Raw genomic sequence first — 26,372 nt, 5'->3', positions numbered from 1 at the left:
AGTTCTTAGACCAAGAGAACACATTTCAATGTGTAAGTTTCGTCTAGTGTTTCACTTTTAAGGTAACGATAACGTGCCTTTACTGGCACCTAACTTTTACCTGAGACTAAAATTCAATGTGGAATTAGCATTTTCAGCAATTACTTTAATGTAAGTTTCACGTGAGTGTTCTTCAAATTAAGTTGCTGGTATCAGATATTACGTACTAGTATAATATTAGCAGATTTAGGGACATATACCTGCTTTCTGAGTTCACCACTGACTAAATCACGGTAACGTTTTAGTGGAAATTGTGGTCCAACCAGGAAACTAGATGGGAAGAATGCGTGTCCTCCAATTTCTAAAAGTGATGGTGCTGTCTTCAATGCAGTTTTCTTTTGATATGCATTCAATGAATCCTGCAAGAGAATGTAAACAATAATGTAACTAGATTGCTAATAAGGATCATTACGTTTAAGTACCATGAATTAATAATGCACATATTAGATATAATTAAAAAAAAAAAAAAAACACGAATGTTTCCGACCATTTTTATTTAGCATTTGAGAGATAGAGGACGGAGTTTGACGTAGCTTCCATTTAACAAAAAATAATCTATATACAAAAGAAATCCTGACTGAATAATCAACAATACTTAGGCCAAATTACTTAAACTAGAAACTTGACATTTGTGTGACGTAAAGTACCACTAACGAAGAATTTTTGGAGATTCAAAGCGGGAGGGTAGCAATTATCATAATAAAATGCCCGTATTTTAGAATCCCTTGGTAAAGGAAACAGACGAAGTTAAAGTTATATATCAGTTAATTGTGTAAATTATGAACGATTGTAACAATAGCTGTAGAAGTTAATATAGAAAAGATATACTCACAACTATTAGATGTGATAGGAGTTAAGAAAGTTAAAAACGATGAAAAGGTACTGTGCAGGTAGAAGACAAAAGTATAGTAATAGTAATAATAAGTGCGCAAATATTCAAAATATGATTAAAAAAGATCCTTCAAAACTTGCAAAAAAACATCATCACTAAAATAATAATAATAATAATAATAATAATAATAATAATAATAATAATAATAATAATAATAATAATAACTCAAGTAAATAAAAATCCATTTTCAAGGACAGGGAAATAGAATTAGATCAATAAATCGTATAATCTGGTTAAAGTCTTTTGGGAATTATATATTTGAATTCAATTCAATATCATCTAACAAACTTTTGGCCGTGAACGTATAATATTGCTAGCTATTTTTGAGAAAGGAATATTAACTTTACACAAGCAAATTTTTTGCGAAATCTTATCAAACATTACTTTTGTATGCTCGGTGTCTGTGGATGTGTCTCTTCTTTCAGAACGAGGAGACATTTGTCTGAAAGGGGCAGGGTTTGCCCAAGTAGGCCCAGCCCGAAAAAACCCGGTGGGTTTTTTCGGGTTGGACCCACCTGAAAAAAAAACACTTTAAAACCCACCTGGGTTTTTGAAAAATTTGTTAGTATATTATTGATACAACTAAGGTGATCACATTGTAAGTGATTTTTATTACATTTTAGACTTTCCTTGGGTGGATTAGAGGCTTTCACGTTAAGGTATACAACAACATTCAACATAAGACCTTTATAAAGTTCTGAATGCACTGAATGAATTTATATATAAAAAAAACTTACCTTAGCTTGCGATAGTTATAGAACAAATTAATGTATGAATTATGCTTATAACCTATTTAAAGTAAAATAACCAATTTTGTACTTTAGAAAATATTTTCCGTGAATAGTATGCTCGTCGACTTGGCGACACCAAGGGACATTATCACTCATACGTTTGACGGGTTTAAGGTCATAGGTGCCGGTACTAATAGTACATATGTAAATACATTAGTAAAACTAGTAGCATTATTTCTCACCTTTGACGTAAAACACAAGGTTCATCAACTAAAATTTGTTTTTCCAACAATAACAGTTTAATTCAGTCATTTGTTGCTACTCTTAAAATAAGCATTCTGTAGAATCAAAACCAGCAATAGCGTAAAAATTCTTGTCAAATTTAAGAAGCTTAATGCTCGGGGTTCCGAAGACTATGTAACGCTTGCTATTTCAAGTGCTTAGTTCAAATTTCCGTACTAGTGGAAGTTTTTATGTACACGCCGTGAAAGAAGTGCTCGGGAAATTCCCAAATTAAACGCAGAAGGATCGGAAATGAATACTTCAACAATAAAACTATTTATTTTACGCTTAAGCCTGCCATACGGGTCCCGTTTTTGAGCCCGAATGTCCCGCGTCCCCGTAAATTTAGTCGGGAAAGGGAAATGTCCCGTATTTTAACTCCGTTTCATTTCTGCTATCAATATCAGCTTATTCGAAAAGTGAAAAACAAAAAATTCTGACATTGGCTGGGAATCCTCTAATTAGTGAAAGAACAGTGCGCTGTTGCATGTAACAGTTTCGAGGAAGTTATAACACCACCCTGTCCGACTTGATAGCGAGCGAAATTTGCAATGCTACTTTTTCCATTGCACTTGACAGAAACTCGGATACTCTCCGGAACATAAAAAAATAATAAATAAATAAATAAAAAATAAAATAAAATAAAAATGAATAAATAAAATTAAAAAAAAAGATAGCTTTGAGTGTTTCTACATTTACAAACACAGGGAAGATGACTAACTTTTTCTTCAGCAACACATTAGATAAGTTAACAAGAATTATAATCTTTTTCAGAGGCTAGGGGCACAGAATTGTGGTTCGGTCCAGGTCTTAGAAAAATGCAAATCTGGTACTGACAATTACATACGACACAAGGAGAAAAATCAGCTTTTCATCAGATTAAACTGACGAACGTAATTTTGGCAGACACTGCCATGTAAATAAATATTGGTAAACGCGCGAAAAATATTGAAAGTAGATTGTACCACTGATTTAAATAATTTGCATATTGTTGTCCTGTAAAGCATTTTTATAGCACATCTTAAGTTTTTAGGCATCTGCAGTCTATACAATTAATTGCAGGGTACGAACAGAGAAAAGCAGCTGCTGCTTAGTGAACTTTCGCCTATTATTGAAAAAAAAAAAAAATTAAAATGAAATCTTTTAGTTTTAGTCTCACGGTTATGCGTGCTATGCTCAAGGTAACGGTGATGATGAGAAATGATTGAAATGACGGAAAGAAGAAAGTGGGAGGAAACGTGAGAATCCCGAGAAAACCCCCACACAAGGTGTCTGTCCACCACAAAGCTCACTTGGCGCGAGGTGGGATCGAATTAGGAACCCCATGCACTAGAGGTGAACGCACTACCACTGAGCCACCGCGGCCTATTATACTTTTGTCCATAACCAGACTACAGTTAATTGCATTGTGTTGGAAAGTTGAGGAAGGGAGGGATCTGAGGTGTCCCGTATTCTCATGGAGAAAATATGGCAGGTTTATTTACGCTGGAAGATATTAATTTCATATAAGACATTTTAAAACATTTATTTATTTAATACAACATGAATTGCATCTTTGTTTTAAATCAATAGACCCCTTTTGGTATTCATATTTGGCGAACGTCAGTCAGGCTTCTGGATGACTTGGTCTACATTTGTTCGTTTGTCTACCGAGCTCCTTCATGGCTACGCGGTTAGTGTACGCGTCTTCGGCGTGGGACCCGGGTTTGCTTCCCGGAGGGAGCTCATGTGGTTCGGATTCCACGTTAATCATTAGGTCCCGTCTCATATAGCCTCGCTGCTGAAAGGGATGTTAAACACAAAGTCAACTCAACTCGTTTGTCTGCTTCTACCACGCACACTACAGGGTGCAACTTTCGGCCTTTTAAGTTAAAATTTTCAAAATACAAGCACGAGACACTCTAAATTTCCTGTATAGATTTTGGCGCCATACCAACGTAAAATTTCAAGATGGCGGCCATTATTTCAAAACAGCGAGTATCCACGCCACGAAGCGCAATTTTCAGTCTTTTAAGTTGAAATTTTGACGGTGGAAGCACGAGATATGTTAAATTTGCTGTATAGATTTTTTCGGCGATTGAATGTAAAATTTCAATATGGCGGCAATTTTTTTCAAAACAGCAGTAAGTAGAAAATTGTTGCAAGTTGTGACAATGACAATCTTGAAATATAAATCACATTTTAACACTTTTACCCCAAAAGACATTGAAATATTTCGAAAAAAAACCGATTAAACCCGAAAAAACCCAATTAAACCCGAAAATACCCGAAAAAACCCATATGGACCCAGGTGGGTTGGGCTTTTTCAAAAAAGCCCGGGTTTTTTCAAACCCTGGAAAGGGGAGTTATACGAAACTTTTCCAAAATATGATAACACATGCTTCAACTGAATTCGTTAACAGTCGATCTCGAATGATCGAAAATAATGCTCCATAACAGATTTTCTTAATGATTACTTGGTACTTATGTAAAACGTGTTATACAACAGTTCTCCTTCAACACTGAACTTGTACATTCTCCGTCTTCTTGGCAAAATGTATGATGCCTACTGTTATTCGTTCCCAACCATATGTATACAGTAAAGGAAGATTACATATCAAAATCTTTCGACTGAAATACAAATAAAGACAGATTTAGTTCGCCTACTTCAATGTTAGGGTACTTGTGAATTGCACTACCCATACCAAGTTATTTTAATACTCTGCACGATTACTTTGAGAAATGTTATCTCGGGTCTTACATGATCTTAGGGTGGCTTTCAAAGCACCAAAAGATATTGTCAAATTTTTAACAGCAGTATGTAGACTCAAAAGTAAATTGTGAAATTTACGAGGTAGTAGGTACTGTGGCGAAATCTATAGAGGTGTGACAAAGAGAAACACTCAAACTAGAATAGAAGAACATACCAAAACCTTTAAGGGTAATAATCAAGCTGTTTCGAAGACTATTGAAACAGCTAAGTGAGTATAAACTTTCCACTATACAAACCAAATTTTGCACACAACTTCGTCGCTCACAGAAAGACAAGTATAAGAATCTTTCTTTATTAGGATCAAGAATCCTGAATTAAGCCTGGATAAAGGGAACTTACACAAGCAATAGGACGATATCATGAAATACAGCAAACAATAAAATCTTATATGTACTGTTACTGCACCGAAATTTCCACAGCATTCCAAGCAGTGCACTTTACATAACACTCTCTAGTACAATGTTAATGGTCGAAATGATGAATATGTTCGACATACGTTCAGTAAATAGTACAAGGACTACTCAAATAATTTAGACAAAGAAGAAGGTCTAGTATATATCATACATTTATAGTGTTCCTGTTTCAATGTATTTTCTTCTCCATGACAAAATTTTTCCTAATTAATTACGTAACGTCCTTATTCAGCTGTGTTATTCACGCAAACAATTTTTACTTTCTGTTTCGGTTATTCTATGTTCTGGATTAATAAAACTAACATGATTTGGTCTATGTAGCGATGATCTTCTGTCATAGTAGTTAAAATACTCATGATCAACCTTCTCCACTAGGGAAACATCTACACTCGTGCCTCGAGCCGCCTTCTGACCTTTTATTTAAATTTTCATATAATCTCGAAGTCAACGCCACGTGACAAATCCGAAAGGTTGATGAGACAATGTGTTCTTTAGGTAATTAAGTAAATATAGACATTGTTTAGAAGCTGTTATAAGTACAATATATAGCACCTGCATTTAATATGTTGACAAAAGATGTAAATTTGTTAAGACAGAGAACCTGAAAATTATAAATAACTTTACCTCACTTTTTTTCCCATCATACACATCGAAAGCCAAGCCTATCAAACGTAACGTTAGCACACATTGAGGCATGCTCCATGTGATATCGTAGTCTTCTGTGCCAGTATAATAATAACCTGAAAGAAATATTCAAATCACTATCTATAACTTGACACAAAAATTATCTTAAATCACTTAATGAACTACTTTAAAGCAAATAAATAATACTGACAGTAGGTGCGAATAATTTGTAATTGATTAAAATATACTCAGCATAGTTTTCATTCTTAGTTCTACAGAACATAAAATACATTCAGAACGCAATATTGTCTCAATACGCAAATTGTAAATACAAAATTATTGTGAAAGCCTATAAATACCGCTACATATAATGTAACCAAAAATTATGCTGTCGAATTTATACTCTACTCTGCAAAACAGAGTATGCTACATCCACACTAATGAAAATACATGACATCATAAATACATTTGTATCCAGAAGTTTTCGTCAAGGTGAAGCGTATGAACGGTATTGTGATAGTGTACATTAGGACGGGAAGCAAACAATTTATTAGGGCAGCTTTGAAACTCTTTCGAAATCGGAACCACTGTTGTCGAAGATGGTTTATAAAGAATGGAACAAGTGTTAGTATGGTGAAGCAACATGTGAGAAATAAGGTAGGTGAACCAGTTTCTCAAACAAGGCGAATAATAGTCTTACAAGTCACCTTAGGCATTCGTGGTCTTTCGTTATATGCACTCACATAATTCTTGAGATTTACAAGTACAGGTTTCTTTGTAAGTTTTCGTGAACATATTTCAGCTTGCCTGAATATACATTAACATTGGCTGTTAGGCCAGATAACAGCAGCTTCTGATGTAAAATAGATCACACAGACCACATCATACCAAAACTTAACTTTTTTTGGTTGCAGTGGTTGTTTAGGAGTGCGGCAAGTCTCATTTATATTAAGAAATTATCAAGAAACGAATCCTTCTGCTAACAGGTCGTGAAAAAACGTGCAGTCTTTTGACCCATGTCAATTCATGTAGGACTTAACAACCAGTTTACACGTTCCCCCGATGGAGAACGTGTAGAAAGATGATTTCAGAACTAACCTGAAATAATTATAGGATGTCAATACACGCTCATATAGCACTCTTCGTGCTCACATTTAGTTGCAGTTCCCTAAAATCTACATATTTAGCATTCTTGCCTCCATACCACTAAAGTTGCTTTACCTGCGCTCATTGTTTGACTTGGAACGTTGCAATTCGTCACTTAGAAAATCCGACATAAACTGTTACGTTACAACCATAATTTGAAAGAAACTGATTCTTGTGACAAATAAATAAATAAACAGATAAATAATAATAAATAGAGCAATGACAAAAATAAAATTATATATAACCAGCGGAATACAGTCCATTTCACAGCTGAGAATAGTCGCATTCAGAGTGGAGTTCATTTGATTTAAAAAAAAAAAGTTTCATACATGGCAGACGGTAAGCAAATGAATTAATAATAGGAAGGAATTGATGGAACAACGCGAGTAGAGGGGAAAAAAGAAAAGGGGAACACACACTCATATTGTCAATCTGAAATTGACATTGATTATGATGGAACAACGAACTTCTTGCACCAGATGTGAGCGCTTTACTATTAAACCATTCTGACTAACACTTCTTTTTTGAGCTCCTTCGTGGCTAAGCGGTTAGCGTACGCGCCTTTGGCGTGGGAGACCCGGGTTCGATTCCCGGCGGGAGCTCATGTGGTTCGGATTCCACGTTAATCAGTAGGTCCACGTCTCATATAGCCTCGCTGCTGAACGGGACGCTAAACTATAATCAATCAATCAATCCAACACTTCTTTTTTAATACCATTTATTTATTTACTTACTTTGAGTAACTACTGAATGAATGGATTAATTTCAGTAACTTGAAAATAATGAGATTTAATTTGACATTATGAAAGCTTTACTTTGTCATGAATTTTATTCAGATTGTTTTTACGATAATAAAAGGTATTATAAAATCGTAGAAGGTATCATAATAAAAGGTATCAAAAAAATGATAATAAAATCGTACGAACATCTCAAAATGCACATTTTCTTATAAACAACTTTGGAATCAGTAAATCTATCTAAGTATAACATTCGAAAATTTACGAAGACCTTTGGTCTTTCCAGGAACAAAGGATTCACAATGCACAAAGAAATCACGGGAGAGATCTTTATTTCAGAATTATACACATTATATTTCTCTCTTCACTTATTAGTATTTCTCTCTATACCTAAACCAACCAGTCCCATTACTTTTATCTCCTTCCACCTGAAATCCTTTCTACGTTACATCTTGAAACATTATCAGGTGATGGCACGCATCCCGTTGGTGTGCAAGATTTTGGATTCAATTTCCGGTGAGAGAGCATCCAATGCACAGTGGTTTAAACTGTAGGTCTCGCCCTATAAAGCTTCGATGCTCACAACAGATGTAAATACAAATCAATCAATCGGTTATTATTCGTATGTATTCCAAGGTTGGCAACAAATTAATTAAAAAAAGAAGAAAGAAAAACTTTTTAACCAAAGAAACAGTATTATTATATTTTGCTTTAAATGTTTCTTTTTGTGTTTGTTTGTTTAAATAGGCTTGCTGCATTTTAGAGTACATATGGATAAAAATAAATTTGCTTCGCCTTAACGTTCTTATGTAAGAGCAAAGCTACGAAGAACCTATAATTTTAAGTGAGATTCTAACTACTACTCGATTTGCACTAGAAATTGTCCATCATCTCTATTCGAACGCAGAAACATTGATTACTAACGTGACGAGTCTACCGACCCATCTACGGAGAACACTTTATAGAAATACGTACTAATCTTGTATACTTGTGAATATTTTACGTCACTTTAAGACAAAAAACATCCGACAGCACAAGGGAAATAACTGCACAGAATTATGCACATTATTGAAATAAATGGACAGAGTACAGGAAATCTAACTCAGTCCCAGTTATTTCACTGAGCTAGCGACTTGATTTACTTTGCATATTAAGGAACGAAGAGAGCATTTTTGGTTTGATTTTTCTGTTTAAACCATTTTTTTTAAGGAAGAAAAATGAAGCCAACCATATCACAGCAATTTTTCTGTTTTTGAATTTCTCTCTCTTTTTCTTATCTCTTCTTGCTAGCTGATGAAGTGTTTAGCGAAATCACCTAGTTTATATCTTGAACGCTGTGATAATATTTTCACGATTTTCTAGTAATTCGTTGTATATATATATACATATACGAACACCAGTCTTTTAGGTACAAGAATCAACTGACTCAAATTACTCGTTAATTTCAAATTGCAAGACATAACGTTAAAAATCAGAATTCACTTACCTATAAGCAAATGTGACATGGTGTAGATGAACGTCCATATTACGGAGATAATAGTACCACCAATTACTAGCAATGTGAGGTACAAAATCACAACGGAAGCTACGGAATGCAAAATTCCCCATCCTAAAATAATAATAATAATAATAATAATAATAATAATAATTACACTGCAATTGATACTACTTGTCCCTTGTGACAGCTCGCTGCACGCAAGTGGTGCTCAATGCTGCGTTGCCAGCTTTTGCGTCGAATATTAAAACTACACGAGTAGAACAAGTGAATTGTTTCTTGTCCCGTATTAACATTTACTCGATACAAAAATGAACTAAAAGGAATGCTTTCAATAACCACCAGGTCCACTACTCAAGTTGACATTCGACTAAAACAATGTGCATTTGTTTATATTCAAACTGGCAACGTGCAGAGAGGGTGGAATGTTTACCACTGCAGAGCGAGAGAAATGAACCACTATAATTGGCTAAACGTGCTGTTGCCATAGAAACAGTCCTTCTTGGCTGATTGTTATGACCACGTGCACGAAGGAAAAAAAATAGAGGAAAGCAACTGTCACAAGGGACAAGTTGTATCAATTTAATTATAAGAAAACTGATTAGGGTGTATATATTTTTATTCACATATAAATGAGAGAGAAATTGCTCTGCTGCAAGTAGTATTCAGGGAACCAATATTATGAGCTAACATAGCTAACACTAACAGTAAGGATCTTGCTTTTTACTCTAGATGAACTCCTGATGTCGATTCTAAAACCAGAAAATATAGAATATAAAGAAAGAAACAAACATAGGAAAAATTGATGTAAGCTAACCTAATTAGCCAAATGTCTTATTTTAAAAATTTCTGCCCGACGTTAATTTTTTCAACGGCTGAAGCAGAAACAACATAGTATGTATATCGAAGCGCACCCTCCGTAGTCGTCACTTTGAGTAACAGGTACCCCATATAAGGACATTTTAGGTTGAAGCTTACCGGTTATACAGCGTCGGGGTTTTAATCCATAACCCGCAAGTTAAATACACGTATTTTCATAACTAATCCACATGGCTGCGGTGGTTCAATGATAGCGCGCTCATCTCTAGTGCACGGGGTATCGCCCCCAGTAAACTTTCTAGTAAACATCATGTGTGTGAGTTTTCTAAGTGTTCTCCAGTTTCCTCCCAATTTCTTCAGTGTCCCTTAGCCTTGGCGCATAATCGCACGACCTTATACTCAAAAGCAGAAAACAATACACGCCAGTGCTTCTTTCATGATTTTTCTTTATTAAAATAAGACACACATTACACCCTAGATTGCTAAAAGTAAATAACTAATGACATTTTTCAATCCCCTAACAGGAAAATGTATGTCTTCCCAAATGATACCTGTTTCAATGTCCTCTCTTGACCGAAATATATATATGATGAGTTCGGTGAATGAATGTACACACGTTTTCAAAATCAACTATCACCACTTCTGGATAGATGTCCCATGGATTAGGAATCTATTCATGCCATTTTACACGACACTTACGAAAGCCTCATCAAATTTCCAGTAGGGTGCATTACAATACTTTTGCCTCCATTAGGCGTTGTATTGCTTAACTGACTTTCTTTCACCACATTGCTTACAAAATCTTCGCGGACAGTAATCTTTCGGGGTTTGTACAAAAATAACCAGGAGAAATATAAGAAAAAATAAAGAATATGGGTTTCTATATTTTCATAACTGTTTATGCGAAGTTACATGAAAATCAGATGGTAAGGTGGACACAAATGTATGATGTGGCGCGGAAAGATCATCCTTCAAATTCGACATCGCCCAGTACATCTAATGCATGACACACACGCAAAAGGGACTGGAACTGATAAAAAGATGAAAACATGAGAAACGAAACTCAATGTTTTGCACATTATACTAGATGTATTGCGGCAGATGTAAAGCAATATGAAAAGAAGTGTAACATTTCGGATATCTAAAATGTGAATGTTGCAAGCTTTAAGTTTGATGGTGAAGTACCGTCGACAGAAGCAGAAAGAGGAATCTAAGTGATCTATGATTTGAGCACCAACAAAAATTAAAGGAGCAGACAATTGTTCCCAAGACTGAAAAAGAAAAAAAAAAGAAGGAAGGGCTACCGAAGTTTGTGCGCTTTATGTGCAATTATCAAATGATATAGGCCCAAATACATACCGGTACTTTTTCAAAATTGTGAGAAGTAAAAATCGGTAAAGAAGAAAAGAATATTACAAATAATAATAATAATAAATACAAACAGACATTGAATTGACTGATTGGTTAAAAGTTAAATGAAGATGTCAGCAGCGAAGCTATTTGTCCTAATCACGATAAAGCCGGTAGCCGAGAAAAGCTGCACATTAGAAAATCAATAAAACTTCTTAAAATAATGCAATTAAAATATTAGATCTAGAAACTAAGTTATTATTAATAATAATAATAAATAGAGATCGTGAAACGGATGAAGGAATATATAACAAAATATAAAATAGGCCTATATACGAAAATAATTCAATGATCGTAACAGAAAAAAAAAAATAAATAAATAAAACGTTAAGTTCCAGAGTACGTTAACCATTCCAACAACTGCACGAATAAAAGTGAGAATAATGGAGCGGACCTTGCAAAGAATAAGGTCACTATAGACCGCATTATCCCACAAAACCTGATTAAGATCTTTAAGTAGTTCAAACGTTCTATGAAGTCTAAGTATTCTGAACATTTTACAAGAATGTGACAAATACTCACTGAAATAATACTGTCTTCACAATACGGATGATTAGCACCACGCACTAAATACGAATAAGTAAAATGAGTATGTCCAATAGGCAAGTGTGTATCACTTCATCTCAGCAAGTAGTAGGTACGTCACGACGTCTGGTAATTAACCAAAATAGCTTTTACTGTGTGGAGTTAGTTTGTTATTTTTGAATAGTTTGCAGTTTGCAACACATATTGAAATATTGGTAATTAACAGTTAAGAATAAAAAAGAGGGGTTCATTCGATGGTTCTACCAAATAGAAAATTTATAGGTAAAATACGATGTGAAAATTTTTTTGTGAAGGAATGAGAGTGTGAATATAATTAATTCCTGTCAGTGCACAGCATATTGAAGTGAATTTTGAGTGATAGTGAAAGTATAGTATGTGTAAGCGTGCTCCTCTATTGTCCTCATTTATGCGTACATTAGGGATGGCCTTTTTCAAAACATTTTTCGTTTTATCGAAAAAATTCGTTTTTTGTTTTTCGAAAAAAATTTCGTTTTCCGTTTCTCGAAAAGTATTCGGAATTCGTGGAATGATAATGTGGGAGGAAATGAAAGTACCCCGGGAAAACACACGGACACGATGTTGTCTGCCACGAACTTACTTGACCTGGGATCAAATGGACAAGAGGTAAGCGTTCTAACAGCTACCGTGCCCCCTTGGAATTAGATTTAATGAAAGGATAGTGTATAATGCCTACTATTGACGAAACTCATCCAATCACGACCAAAATTAGTATGGTTATGGACTGAGATGTATTTAGTACACACGTTAAATATTATGGTGTTTGGGACTTTGGTTCCAGAGTTATTGCTAATCAAATTTGTGTTTTAAGTTAGTGATATCAAGAATTTCACTAAGACGCATTTATTAAACTCAAATGATCTTGACGAAAGTTGGTAGGATCGAAAATATTGACAAGCTTGGTATGCATGGAAGCTCAGTATAAAATATTATGGTGTACAGACTTTTTGTTCCTGAGTTATTAACTATCAATGTTAAGTTTGGAATCAGGGAAATCAAGAAATTTCAATAAAGCGCGAAAGATGGAACTTATCCAATTTTTACCAAACTTGGCAAGGTGTTAGATCTTGACGAGATTAGTAACTATAAAGGTAACCAAGAAAGTTATGTCGCTTTTTCCCCCAACCCCTTCAAACATCGATATGTAACATAAGACATATCTGGAACATCAAAAATAGTCTCCATCAGCATCAACGACCTTCTGCCAACGTTTTGGAAGGCATGTATTCCATCGCGGTACAACTTGGGGGCCGTGAAGCGAAGAAGGTATCAAGTGCATTATGCATCTCTGCTAGGGATTTGAACTGGCGTCTTCTAAGCTGATTGTCCAAGGAATGGAACAGGTGATAAACGGACGGTGCAATGTCCGGGGAGTATGGTGGATGCAATAGTGTTTCCCATCGAAAGTGTAGAATGGTGTCCCGGGTCATCCTAGCCACGTGGGAATTAGCGTTGTCCTGTAACAGAAGGACCCCTGTGCGATTCAGAAGTGCTGGCTCCAGAGCACGGTTGGCAAAAACCATGGTTTTTATTGGAAAAAAAAAAGTTTTTTTTTTGTTTAAACCAGGTTTATTTGGTTTAAAAAATTTGCTCTATATATTCATATCATATATGGACAGAAATAAGTTTCTTTCGCCTTGATGTTATTATGCAACAGCCGGGTTATGCTGGAAGGGGTCACATAAGCTTACAGCAAAAACCTGCTCCTCGAGTTACATCGGAGAGAAATTGTCCTCCATTTGAACTCAGAACCAGGACTAATTGGCCACAAATGCGATAAGTCTGCCGACTCACTCACGAAGCAATCGTGATAAAAATACGTTGTACTGATCTTTACATGCTTCTTAATATAGCTGTCAAGAGTCATTTCAGAAGGACAAAAAGATAAACAGTCGCACAAGTGAAACTATTATACTGAATTACATACGGACAATTTCAAAGTACTACGGAGTACAGAAGAACTAATTTAATTCAAGTTAGTTAACAACGACTTTTATTGGTCCAAATTAAAGAAATACAACGACTTAATTTGCATATCACAAAGATACGAATTATTTGAGTCCACTTTGGCTCAGACTCATTCATACATAAATAGATACCGAAGATACTTCTCATTTCACTAAATGCCTCTCGTGCGGTCTATGACCCTCCCCCCCTCCCCACACACACACAAAGTACGGCATTTCGATGTATTTTATCAATAGTAAGCATTGAAACAAAACAATATTTAGAATTTTTCTTTGATTGCAATTACATAACAATAATAACTACAAAAAAATCACAAAAAATATTTATAAACTTATATGTAATATATATATAAAGTTGCTTTTGTAGTATAATCTTTTTGAGTAATGAATGGGGAATTTAGGTCTGAATATAATACGAATAATATACGGGATTGAAACGTGATAACCCACAAACGGGTGTTCATCAAGATTTTACAAACACTTACACTTTTACGAACATTTTCGTTTTTTGGTTTAAACGAGTTGTTTTTTTCGAAAAAGCCAGCTGGTTAAATACGGTTTAAACCAACGTGGTTTAAACCAGCCAACCCTGCTCTAGAGCCTTGAGTTTTGAACACGGCTCAACTGCTGACAGTACACAGTTGCATTGATGCTCTGACTAGCTGGTAGCAGTATTTTTTTTTTTTTTCTCAAAATACTGTCCAGAAAATTTGGACTTGGAACTTAGTAAAATCAAGAAATTTCATTAAAACGCGTTAAACTCATCCGATATTGGCCAAAGTTGATATGGTCATAGACTTTAACGAGTCTGGTACGCGTGCGAGCTCAGCACGAAATATTGTGACGCACAGACCTTTGGTTCTCGATTCTTGAGGGATATAAATTAGAAATAATAATTCACAAAGGTAAACAGTGTAAAATTTATATTTTACAGAATATTAAAAAATGATTATTGTCGCACCAATTTTAAAATCGAAAAAATGGAGCAAAATATACTGCATTCGTTTATATTTGGTTGGATTACATTAAGGTACGTTAGATTATGGTGTTCGGTGCGCAGTTTTACTATACGGACCCATAGTATAAGTAGTAGTAGGAGTATGAGTAGCAGTAGTAGTTGTAGTAGTAGTAGGAGGAGGAGGGGTGGTAGTAGTAGTAGTACAGAGAAAAATCCGTTCTCCGGACAGCGGTATATTGTACAAATATACGATATCCTCTTGTTTACTATAGAAATCAGTACGGAGCATACGTTATCCGTATGCCACATAGGCACTACTCTTAGCTGTTACATCATGCCGTTGCAGGATGTCTGACATTACATGCATATACTTATGTTACATTCGTCAGCTAAATGTTATATACGTCCATTTGTATGTGAGATTCTGACCGCCTACATTGTTTCATACGGAAAGTACGTATAGATGGAACACTTATACAGAAAGTATTATAAAACATGCGTTTTCAGTTATACGCCTGCTGTACGTTAAGTCCAAAATCTACAGGAATTACGCATGTAACCTATCTTTTTAAGTACACCACCTACAATTTTTTTTTCTCATTGTAGTAGGAACGGGTTAGAAGCCCCGCAGGGGTTGGTTGGGTTCTGTTCTCGACATGAAATGGGCAAATTAAAGATTTGCCCAAAATTTTCTGTACATTTTACCTAGGTACAATCTATGGATCCGTATAGTAAAACAAGTGTACCTCTCCGCGAAATAGTCCATCCGCCTCCACATACAGTGCCGCTTACAACATCAAAAACAACCAGCAAATACAATCACTTTCTGAGCTCTTACTATTTCCCTTACCTGGCTTTTAATCACTGTTCCTCATAAACTTAAATACATTCTCCAATTGACCCGGTAAATTTTCTAAAATTGGTCCGGCGATACAGTAGTTAATCCGAGAACATATTTTATAATGTAAAAAAAGACTAACAAATTACCAAATAGAAGGATCCTGTATAAACTGATCGTGATAGTATCAGGCAACTCTGTAATAAATTGACTTTTAAAAATGATTTTAACAAAATATGAAACATGAAGCGATTATATGTACTGATACTGATTCCAAAGACTTCTCACTAAGATCCTCCATTCATTTCTCTTATTTTCAATAACTAATTAAGTCAGTATCAAAAACAATTTCATTGCTTTCAAAAAGAGGCAATTTAATACTAACAAAATACTATTGAATGGTTTATTTGTTCTAAAGATGTTTTATATACGGTAGAACACAGAACTAAGTATCTGACTATAATAATCTCATCAAACGAGAATTCAAATTTTAAAGAGGTGGGTCTTCGTTTTCGTATTAGTTTTTACTGCTACTAACTTCAGTAGAAGAATACTAGGTACTAAGATGAAATATTTTTTATTTGGTTGTTTGTTGAAGTTCAGCGTCCCCTTTCAGTATCGAGCGAGACTATACAAGACGTGGACCTACATTTTAAAGTGGAATCCGAACCACCATAACACGTTCAGTGTTTTCCCACTTGGGACCCTGTGCATCAAAGGGATACGCGCTAGCCACTAGACCAGTGGGCAGGGCTTGAAATCTTTTCTTGGAATTATGAAATTATATATTTAAAAGAAACGTTTGTCGTTTCCTAGTACCTCTCTCGTTCTATGAGAAACAAAATATTGTAACTAGAGATATAGTAAGTATTTATCACTTTCGGTTGCATTAAACTTAGGAATGAAAACTACCATTGTGGCACAGAATCCATATCAAAAACTGCTTCTGGTTATCGTTTTTTCTTTACTATGAAACCGGAAATGGTAGTTTCTCACTATTTCCGGTTTACATAGAAGGTTAGCGGTTGAGATAATCTTCGAATCCTGGTTTCATATTTTTTATATATAAATAAACATATCTTATCTCTTATTATTTTTGCTCTATGGTGATCACCACTGAAATTAGAAGTGGCAGTAAATTTCTACAACAGGATAAAACTTGGAGATAGTCTATTGCCAAGGTACTGAATTCATGCTTCTCGCTAACTATTACCATGCTTGCTCTATGGTGATCAATACTGAAACCGGGAGTTGTGATCAGGGACGGATCCAGGACGGACTTCTGGGGGTCGTGCCGGTGGGTTGTAATACTGCTACTTAGAGCTTCCTTTTCGAGCTCCAAATTCTGGGATGGGTTTTATTTATATATAAAATAAGAAAGTGTTCTCTTCTGGGGGGGGGGGGGGGGCGATTGTCCCTGGTTGTGATACATTTTTCCTACTTCCTGTTTTTGTAGAGAAACAAGTGAGTTTTGTTTCACAGTGTAAAACTACGGTAGACTTCCCAATCTATGCGAATTGAATATTCAAACTTCAGTATAACAAGCAGCACAACTAAAACTCCTGGTTGGAATAGATTAATAAGATCAACGATAGAATCTGTTCCTCGAATGCTGAATCCGTATCAAAAAGCCATTATTAGCTATCACTTATCGTTTTCGTTCTATGGCGATAAAGATTGAAAGCAGGAATGGTTAATTTGAACTACTTCCGGCTTGAATAAAGGGTAAGGGAGGAGATGGAATCTATTCTTAGGACGCTGAATCGATTTCAGAAAAACCTCTTCTTGATATCTTTTATAGTTTTTGCTCTATGAATATAAATATTGGAACCAAAAGTAGTAGTAAATTTCAAGCATTTCCAGTTTCAAAAGAGTGAAGCAGGTTATGACGATATGTTCTCTTAAAACCCTGAACTGATTTCAGAAAATTGCTTGTCGCTATCTATTAAAACTTTTGTCTTAACGCGACAAGTGTTAAAACCGGAAATGGTTAATTTGAACACTTTCTTTTCAAATAAAATATTAACGAAGAAGGTGGAATCTATTCTTGGGACGCTGGATTGATTAAAAAAAATTGCATCTCGATATCTCTCACCGATTTTGGCTCTATGGAACTTAGTATTACCTATAAAATCAAAAATAGTAATAAACTTCAGCCATTTCTGCCCTTGTGGTGTGTTGCGGATTGTAATGGTATTTCTCTTGAGACCGTGAATCGATTGTAGGTGAACCACTTGTCGCTATCTATTACCACTTTTGTTCTGTGGCGATAAATGTTGAAACTTGTAATCGTTAATTTGAACCACTTCTGGTGTGAATAGAGGTCAAAGGAGAAGGTAGAGCCTATTCTTAGAACGCTTAGTTGATCGCGAAAAACCGCATCACGATTTCTCCTACTTTTTGCTTTATAAAAATCAGTATTGAAACCAATATACTAGTAAACTCAGCCACTTTCGGTTCCGATAGTATTGTGGGTTTGAGATGATATATAGCTTATATACTCTTGAGACGCTGTATCGATTCGATTGAAAAATAAAAAACACTTGTGGCTATCTATTACTATTTTTGTTCTATATCGATCAATGTTGAAACCGAAAATGGTAATTTTAAACAACTTTAGATCTGAATAGAGGATTAATGGAAAAGACAGACCTATTTCTTGGTAGCTAAATCGATTGCAAAAATCTATATCTCGATATCTCGTAATTCAGTATTGAAACCGGAAATAATAGTAAATATAAACAATTTCTGGTTTTGATTGAATATTGTGGATAGTTATATGTTGTCTTAAGACGCTAAATTGCTTTCAATAAATCGCCTCACGCTATCAATTACCATTTAGTTCTATAGTGATAAAAATTGAACCCAAAAATTATAACCGTATCTGAACCACTTATGGTTTGAATGGAGAGTTAATGGAGAAGATCGAACCTATTTTAGGGGCTCTAAATCGACCACAAGAAACGAAAAAATGAAATGAAATCTTACGTCCCACGATTATGCCGGTTGGGCTAAAGGAGACGGTGATGGTGAGTGATGAATGAAATGGTGGAATGAAGAAAGTGGGAGGAAACGGGAGAACCCCGAGAAAACCCACGCACACGGTGTTTGTCCACCACAAAGTTCACTTGGCGGGGGCTGGGATCGAACCCGGGACCCCAAGCACCAGAGGTGAACGCTCTACCACTGAGCCCCCGCAAGAAACGAATTCTCAATATCTGTTACTGTTTTTGCTCTGACACCTGTCGACACACAGACGGACAAAGCCATTCTAAAGACTTCCAACACTTATGCATAGCTTATTCTGAAAGTGTAATAAGGGCGACCATTGAAAATATTCTTGGGACACTGAATTGGTTCTGGAAAACCGCGTCTTTCTATATATTACCGTTTGTGTTCTGTGGTGATCAACAATGTAGCAGAAGCGATAGATCTCTACCACTTCTAAATTAAATAAAAGTCAAATGCATTAGATGAATCTATTCGTGTTGCAAACCTATGCTTCTCGCTATTTCTTACCGCTCTTGCTCTGATGCCAGAAGACAGACAGATGAACATAACCGTTCTATAAGACTTCCCATACGTATGCATAGTATACTATAGTTTGGAAGTATTAACAAATGAAATGAATTCAGTTTGTTTTACGAAAATTATCCGTTTTCCGTTTCCCGAAAAAATTTTCGTTCATCGTTTTTCATTTTCGAAAAATTCATTTTTCGAAAAAATGTGGCCATCCCTAGCGTACACCCTATCGCTGACGCGCCTGCTTCCCAAGTATGCAACCCGTTGCTCCCGCTTGGGTGTCCTCCTGCTGCTTTCTTGCTCTGACTCGGTTATATAACATCCACGCTTTTAGTCGCCACCTAGCACAAGTTTGTTCGTGTTTTATGCACTGTAGTTTTTATGCCATATGTTCACAATGTAGTTATACCGAGCTCTCCTGAAGTCTGCAAGTAGAAATGGATCTCGTCATTTAGTGCATGCTTATACATTATACATATATAGATATATATATATATATAAAGCTCTAACCTAACCTGAAAATGGAAGAAGTGTGTCAAAATTTGGTACAATCGTCTGTTCGAGTAATGCCTAAGTATTCCCTTGTGTGGCAATCTAGTACCGGTGTAGGAAGATTTTTTGCATACGTTTTGTAATTTTCGATGTCGCGGGGACATCTATTTTATAGTCCAATCCTCCCCTCTAAGGCTTATTTACATAATACAGACGTAGGGTGTTGCATATAGTGCATAAGGATTCATCGTTTCTTATTTTTGAATAGTTCGTAGTTTGCAACACTTAACGATGGAAGGGCAAAGTTCTAGAACACAGGTAACCCTTTCCATTTAGCTATAATAAAGACAGAAAACAAGGTGCCTTGCGGTGCTTAAATCCGCCTTCATTCGCTAACACTCGCCCGGTAATAATATGTGAATTAAATATTAAACTTTGGTACAGAAAGGAACCAACCTCCCTAACCTATATTTGGCGGGGGGGCCTGTATTCTACACCCTTCCCGTCGGAGACACTAATTTTGCACAATAATGCGGCCTATGTTTAGTAGAAGGGGTCCAGCTCTTTTCTCTAAAAAAAATGTTACAATTTTGGTTATTTCTGTTCACATTCGGTTAGTTAAGGGTAGGTTAGTTCATGTTATATTAATGTAGGGGTCCAGCATACTTTTCCAAAAAAGAATTTTGCTCGTTTCTACTGTTAGTTTAGATTAGTTCAGGTTTGCTTAGGTTAATTTATGTTAGGTTAGGTTAGATCTGGTTACGTTAGGTTACGTCTAAGTACTTGTATCATTCATTTCTCCTGTAAATTTTGTTTTTTACGTGCTTCTGGACCTCTTTTAGTAAACACACTACAATAATACAATACAAATGAATACGTATTTAGTGAAATCATAGGCATGAAAATATGAAATACTTATTTTTAACAGTTAAGGGTGAACATTCGAAATAAAAGAGGCGTAATTTTAGTTAAGTTATATTAAAATAATAACAAATAAACGTGATAACGTTGAAAGCAGGTTCCGTGAGTCTAATCTGGGGTATATGCGGAAAATTGGCCGTAATTGATTATTAGTTTAATGTCCATACTGTAATGCTGCTATGAGAACCTAATTATTCCTAGGTATTACCACCTAGTATGAAGACTTGTTCCCTTACCCAATATTCATGGTGATACAAACCACTATTTTCCATTTTAAAAATTCAATGACAACTTGCTACATTACTGTTGTTTGTAGGTGAAATACTTGGCTTATATAGGGCTGATTACGAATTAAATGCATATACATATGATATTCTGATATTAGGTATTTAACTTTACTACGGATGAACAAACTTATTTTCTATGGTTAGCAACACTGAACAAGGATCATTATTGTTATTATTATACTTACGAATTTTATTTAAGTGAAATCTGAGAACTGGACAAACAATTCTAGCTAGTACCTAGGAAATAGAGATAGTAATGTTTATTTACCGTAATTGAAGTAACCAACTCCAATCCCAGTGCTCAGGAAAAACAAATGTTGAAGAATTGGTGATTTCCCATATAAAGTATACCTATGTGTCAATGCCACCACATAACCTGTAATAAATCAGGTGAAAATTAACTCTCAGAAAGAGAAAGAAAAAAAGTGATGCGAAACTGCTCAAAAGACCTATGTATATTTAAAAGTACATAGAACATTTAAATACCAGAAGTGTTAGATCACTACTGGAGTCAACATGAGTATTGAAGCAAACATATAATTAATTTCTTGTGTTTGGATTAAAAATACCTTGTAAAACTTTTTATATTGCGTGTAAGTCCATTACCTATGAGTATTGAAAGCAAAAGCCTTATTGCAGGCTCTGAAGCACCTAATGATATTGCTAATTTCGTTACAAATCCTTCTCCCTGACTTTCGCTGTCTGCCATGTTGAACACTCACACGGAAATTAACGAGATCTGCCGAAATGACGGTATTTCCCATCATGCAATCAACATCCTGATATCGAAAGTGCTTGGCTTGGCGAAGTGCGAGACGCTGGAAGTTCATAATTTAGGGAAGAGTGGTGACGCAGTTCGTCAAGCTGCATCCTGAAATGAGTTCATACCTTCAGGTAGCAGAGGATGAAGGCGAAGAACCTATTGAGTTACCGACAGAAGATGATGGAACATTATTATTATCGACTCTTGCTGCACAATTTCCTGGGACTTGTGGGTTGAAGTACCGTAACCCGGAATCTCGCGCAATGAGAGGCGTTCGTTTAGTTGAAGGAAGACTTCATCCACCTGAAAGTGGTTGGGGGAATTGTGTTTATTATTGTGTATTTCCCAAAGGTAGAGTTAATCATATCACATATTTCAGCTAAAATTTGTGTGTCTTGTAGCGACATTGTGAACCAGCAAGTTCAGCTTCAGTAGGCTTACCATGGTGAACAACATCCCAACATGCTAGGCTTATTTTTATTTAATTTCCCGCTTTATAGTGGTTACGGAGAGTAAGAGTGAATAATAATGTTAAAAGTGCCAAATAAGTGGTTTCGTAACCCGAATAAACTTTGCTATTCGCGATCTGTATAACTTTCGAAAGAAGCACTAGAGATGTGAAGTGTTTACAAAATGTATACCGGTTCCTATTTAAATGTGTATTTGTTTGGTTTAGTTTGTGCATTTTAGTGTTAAAGGTCTTCAGCTGCAATCGTAGTTTTTACTTGAAATTACAATATTAATGAGTTCTAGATGTTTAACGTTTACACATGTGTTTGTTTACATTTGTATTAGGTGGGCGGGGAACATGACACAACCTGATACGTGAGGTGTAGTTTTCTTTCAGAGATCAACAGGTCAGATTCTTACGTGATATTTATGCCAGGTAGTATTTAAAGAAGGTTGGTTATTTTCATTTACAGTACATTGTTCATCTGTGGTAACCCCCATGAATGATAATTTTATCTGACACTTTTATGGTGTAGATATGTGCAGCGTTGTCATTCGTTGTAGAATATTTCATTGGTATGAATCCACTAGAATCTTGGTTCTTATATTTTGAATAAGGAGAGGGTTCTATCCATCGCATAAATAATCCAGTTTATTTTGTATATTGTTTTTGATGTCTCGTCGTGTGTACTATTTGTAGGGGATATATTTCGCAGATATGAGCCAATGTTTTTTTAGGGTAGGGTAGATTAGAGTAATTCTAGCTCACGAGGATAGTAATGGTGGGTTAAGTTTAGAGTTGGTCCTCCGTTTTTTTTTTTTTTGTTTTTTTGTTTTTGTTTTTTTTATAAAAATTAGAAAAATTTACAGGAGAAATGCGGTAAGAAATGATGATCTGGAATTCTTATGTGATGTTTAGGTGTGAAAGTTTGGCAGTAAAGTTATGTTTAAGCTGGATCGCTAGTCACCTTTAGGGTAAAACTTTCTCACTAGATGACAGAGCACATTGCGACACTGCAAGGTTGCCACATAAGTTAAGGATAGAAAGGTGGTTAGACACGATCACATTTTATACATGATTTACTACGAAGAGAAATTGGAGTTTTTATTACTGGAATACTATCTGCTTTAAAATATGAATTAATTATATTATTTGATCAAAAGTGATTTTTCAACTCACGAAACGTTATGCGAAAAATTTCTCTCGAGCTAGATGTCTTTACGGTGTAGAGTAAGAATACGTGTACTAATACAAAATCATTACATAAATTTCATCTTTTGGACAAAACAGACTCAGTTCGCTCAAAAAAGGTATTTTATAAGCGTAGTTGCAACCCTTGTTGTAGCTCTACTTTAGAGGCTTAATTATCATGGCTAAAATTAAAGCGTTTTCTGGACCAAACACGACCAACTTTTACTAGGTTGCTTATTTACACAGACAGATTTGTCCCACAATCCAGATGGAATGAGGAATCTGAGACATAGGGACTTGTAAAGAGTCGTTTTGACGTATGATTAGAGTGATACTAAAGGCCTAACTTCTACAGGAAACATGTTAGTCGAACTCTTTAGTATGGCACTAATCACGCGTCAGAACGACTCTGCATAAGGCCCATAGCGTGTAAAGCTACGGGATTAGCACGAGTGTTAGGGTGCCGAAGGCGCTATTTGTAATTTTCTAGTTTAATATTCCTCGATTATACTCCGAATATAAAAGGAACAGTGATGATTATTATCGAAATGGTGGACTGAAGGAAGTGGGAAAGCGCCGAAAAAATCCACGCACACTATGTGTCCTACATAAAAGTCTTCCTGGCAAGAAGTGCTATTGAACCAGCGATCTCGTGTGCCAAAGGTGATGTATCTAGTGATTTATTTACAGCTAATTTTATTAAAATCTACTAGTATATTTAACGTACTTCATTTCTCCAAGTGTTAGAATACTTGCTTTTGCACCTTGATTGCTGTACTTCGTGCGTCACGTGATCATCGACAGTAACAAACTTAAGTATGAATTCTCTAATTCTTGTTTATAGTGGCATATATTCAAAACAGTTTTACGCTATCTTTCAGTACTGTTTCATACTTCCTACTATGCACACCTGAAGATAATAACAGTTCCGAATGAGAACATTTTTCTAAGGGCGGGGAAGTGGTAAAGTCGCATAACGCTTAATGCAAAATATTTATTATTGAGGCATATTGCATAACCTTATGAACTACATTAATTAGGCCTATATTGAATATTCTAGTGGGTGTAGCCAAATATAATGTGCCTTGACGTGTGTTTCTGGAAAAAAAGCCTTTTAAAACAACCAAACACCTTTCAAAACTGCAGGGTAAAGCGATTTCCCCCTTGCCTCCACTGCGGGCGCCTATGGCCTTATCGTTGACAGAGCATATTGCTTTTGTTCAATGGTGTCATTCACCTGGTTCGCCCGACCCGGTTATTAAAATGTCTCAGGTTCTTGGGAGCGGTTGTTAAAATTGTATCTCCACTTCCGTATCCAATACTTACGGAAACAACAATTTTCTAGTGTTACGAGGTAAAAAAGAAAGAAAAATTAACATTGAGCGAGTATGACACACACTTATTTCATTCTTCTACACAATCCACTCTACGTTCAATATAAGTTTCCCATTACTTACAAAGTGTCCCAATGCCTCTAAAAAGCTTTTCTTTTTTTGATTGGCTACGCAACCAGTCATACACCATTTGTTGTGCTTCTTCATCAGATTGCAACTTCTTTTTCTCTAGTGCCTTTAAGAGATACAAATATATGTAAACCAGTGAGGCAAGGTTCGGTTCGTAAATAGGATAGGGTAGACACTCGAAATGAAGATTTTCAATGATCACAGCCATTGCACAGGCTGTAGTATGAGGCCGAATATTGTTATGTTGTAGAAGGAGGTTTATTGTCATAAGTCCGTGTCACTTCGTATAGCAGGTTTAGGATCTTTTTGGAGATCGGAATACAAGATATTATTGACTATGCGTTCCCTAAGCTGTAATGCTCCAAAATAACACCCTTTTGGTTCTAGAAGAAAGTACTAACTTCCCTGTAGATGATTGTGTCCGATAATGGATACTGCCATTGCATGCTCGCTTTCTTACTTCCGGAATGTAATAGTGTACCCATATTTCATACCCAGTAAGGAATCTCTTCTGAAAGTCACTACCTTCTCGTTTGCGGCGGGGCAAAATCTCGTCACACATCAATACATCGCTTCTTAAGTTCGTCTATCAGCTGGCGTGATACCATCCTGGCGCACACATTTCGAAATCTGAGCACAGCGTAGATAATGTTGATTGACCTATGACTTATGCCAATGATTGTAGCTACTTCATCCAGTCACTCTGCATTGCCCCTTATCACATTTTCAGTTTACATAGAGCAAAGAAGGTAAGCGATAACAAGAAATTATTTGTTGGTATAGATTCAGCGTCAAAAGCATGGGTTCCACCTTTGCTTCTTATTTTTATGTTGAAACCGCAAGTGGTAAACGTATCACTTATGGCCAAAATATTATATCAGTAAGACCTAGACATAGAGCATTCACTTCTGGTGGGTAAGGTTTTATGCTGGATCCCAGCTCGCGCCAGGTGGGCTTTGTAGTGGAGTTTCCTATGTGAGGTTTCTTCCGGATTCCCCCTTTCTTTCATTCAACCATTTCGTTCGTTGTCATCGTCTATCTTCGGAGCACAATGATAGGGCGTTACAGAAAAATAAAATCATGTTTCTCGGTTAGACCAAAGGAGGCAGGCTAAAAGAGACAGTGATGATAAGAATGAATGAAATTGTAGAATGAGAAAAGTAGCAGCACACTGGGAAACTCCGAGAACCCCCCCCACACACACACATGGTTTCTGTCCACCTGCCAAAGCTGGGGTCGAACCAGTGACCCCACGTATAAGATGTCAATGTTCTGCCACGGAGCCACTGCAGCTTCGAAGTAGAAAAAGGATTTGCATTTCTACACGAGTGATTGCGTTTCTGAACTGAAGCTATACATAAGTTCTTTTCATTATAGAAAAAATTAAGCTTTACGGTTTCATGAATTTTTTTAGTAATAACTAGGGAAGGTCGCGGACTATTACTCAGACTTCGTATCGATATTATGCTCAGTCGACGCCTTTTTACAACGATTAGGCAACCGAAGAAATCCTCGATCGCAAGCGTGTTCGAATTATGAGCGTTAAAAGTTTAAAACTGAACAGATTTTGAAAAAAGTTTGAAGTACCATTTCTTGAGATAGACGCTTCAGTTTT

General features: G+C 35.9%; 2 protein-coding genes across 2 annotated transcripts in view; one reads left to right on the top strand and one right to left on the bottom strand.

Moving 5' to 3' along the window:
• The window catches only part of nes (lysophosphatidylcholine acyltransferase 3 protein nessy), a 79,639-nt gene extending 57,936 nt beyond the window's left edge, over positions 1–21,703 (bottom strand). Inside the window, exons 1-5 of the mRNA XM_081739966.1 lie at positions 21,496–21,703; positions 21,158–21,265; positions 9,103–9,225; positions 5,734–5,849; positions 240–398 (exon numbers count right to left, since the gene is read on the bottom strand). Coding sequence (XP_081596092.1) covers positions 240–398; positions 5,734–5,849; positions 9,103–9,225; positions 21,158–21,265; positions 21,496–21,598 — 609 coding nt within the window. The 5' untranslated portion in view covers positions 21,599–21,703. The remainder of the gene's footprint in view (positions 1–239; positions 399–5,733; positions 5,850–9,102; positions 9,226–21,157; positions 21,266–21,495) is intronic.
• Positions 21,646–26,372, top strand: part of TBPH (TAR DNA-binding protein-43 homolog) — a 123,239-nt gene continuing 118,512 nt past the window's right edge. The window contains exon 1 of the mRNA XM_081739967.1: positions 21,646–22,003. Within this exon, the coding sequence (XP_081596093.1) occupies positions 21,766–22,003 (238 nt within the window). The 5' untranslated portion in view covers positions 21,646–21,765. The remainder of the gene's footprint in view (positions 22,004–26,372) is intronic.

This window comes from Thermobia domestica, chromosome 15 (genome assembly GCF_964235325.1).
Source record: "Thermobia domestica chromosome 15, izTheDome1.hap1.1, whole genome shotgun sequence".
In the NCBI taxonomy this organism is placed as follows: domain Eukaryota; kingdom Metazoa; phylum Arthropoda; class Insecta; order Zygentoma; family Lepismatidae; genus Thermobia; species Thermobia domestica.
Note: the sequence above shows the minus strand (reverse complement) of the source record. Positions and strands in the feature narration are given on the sequence as shown.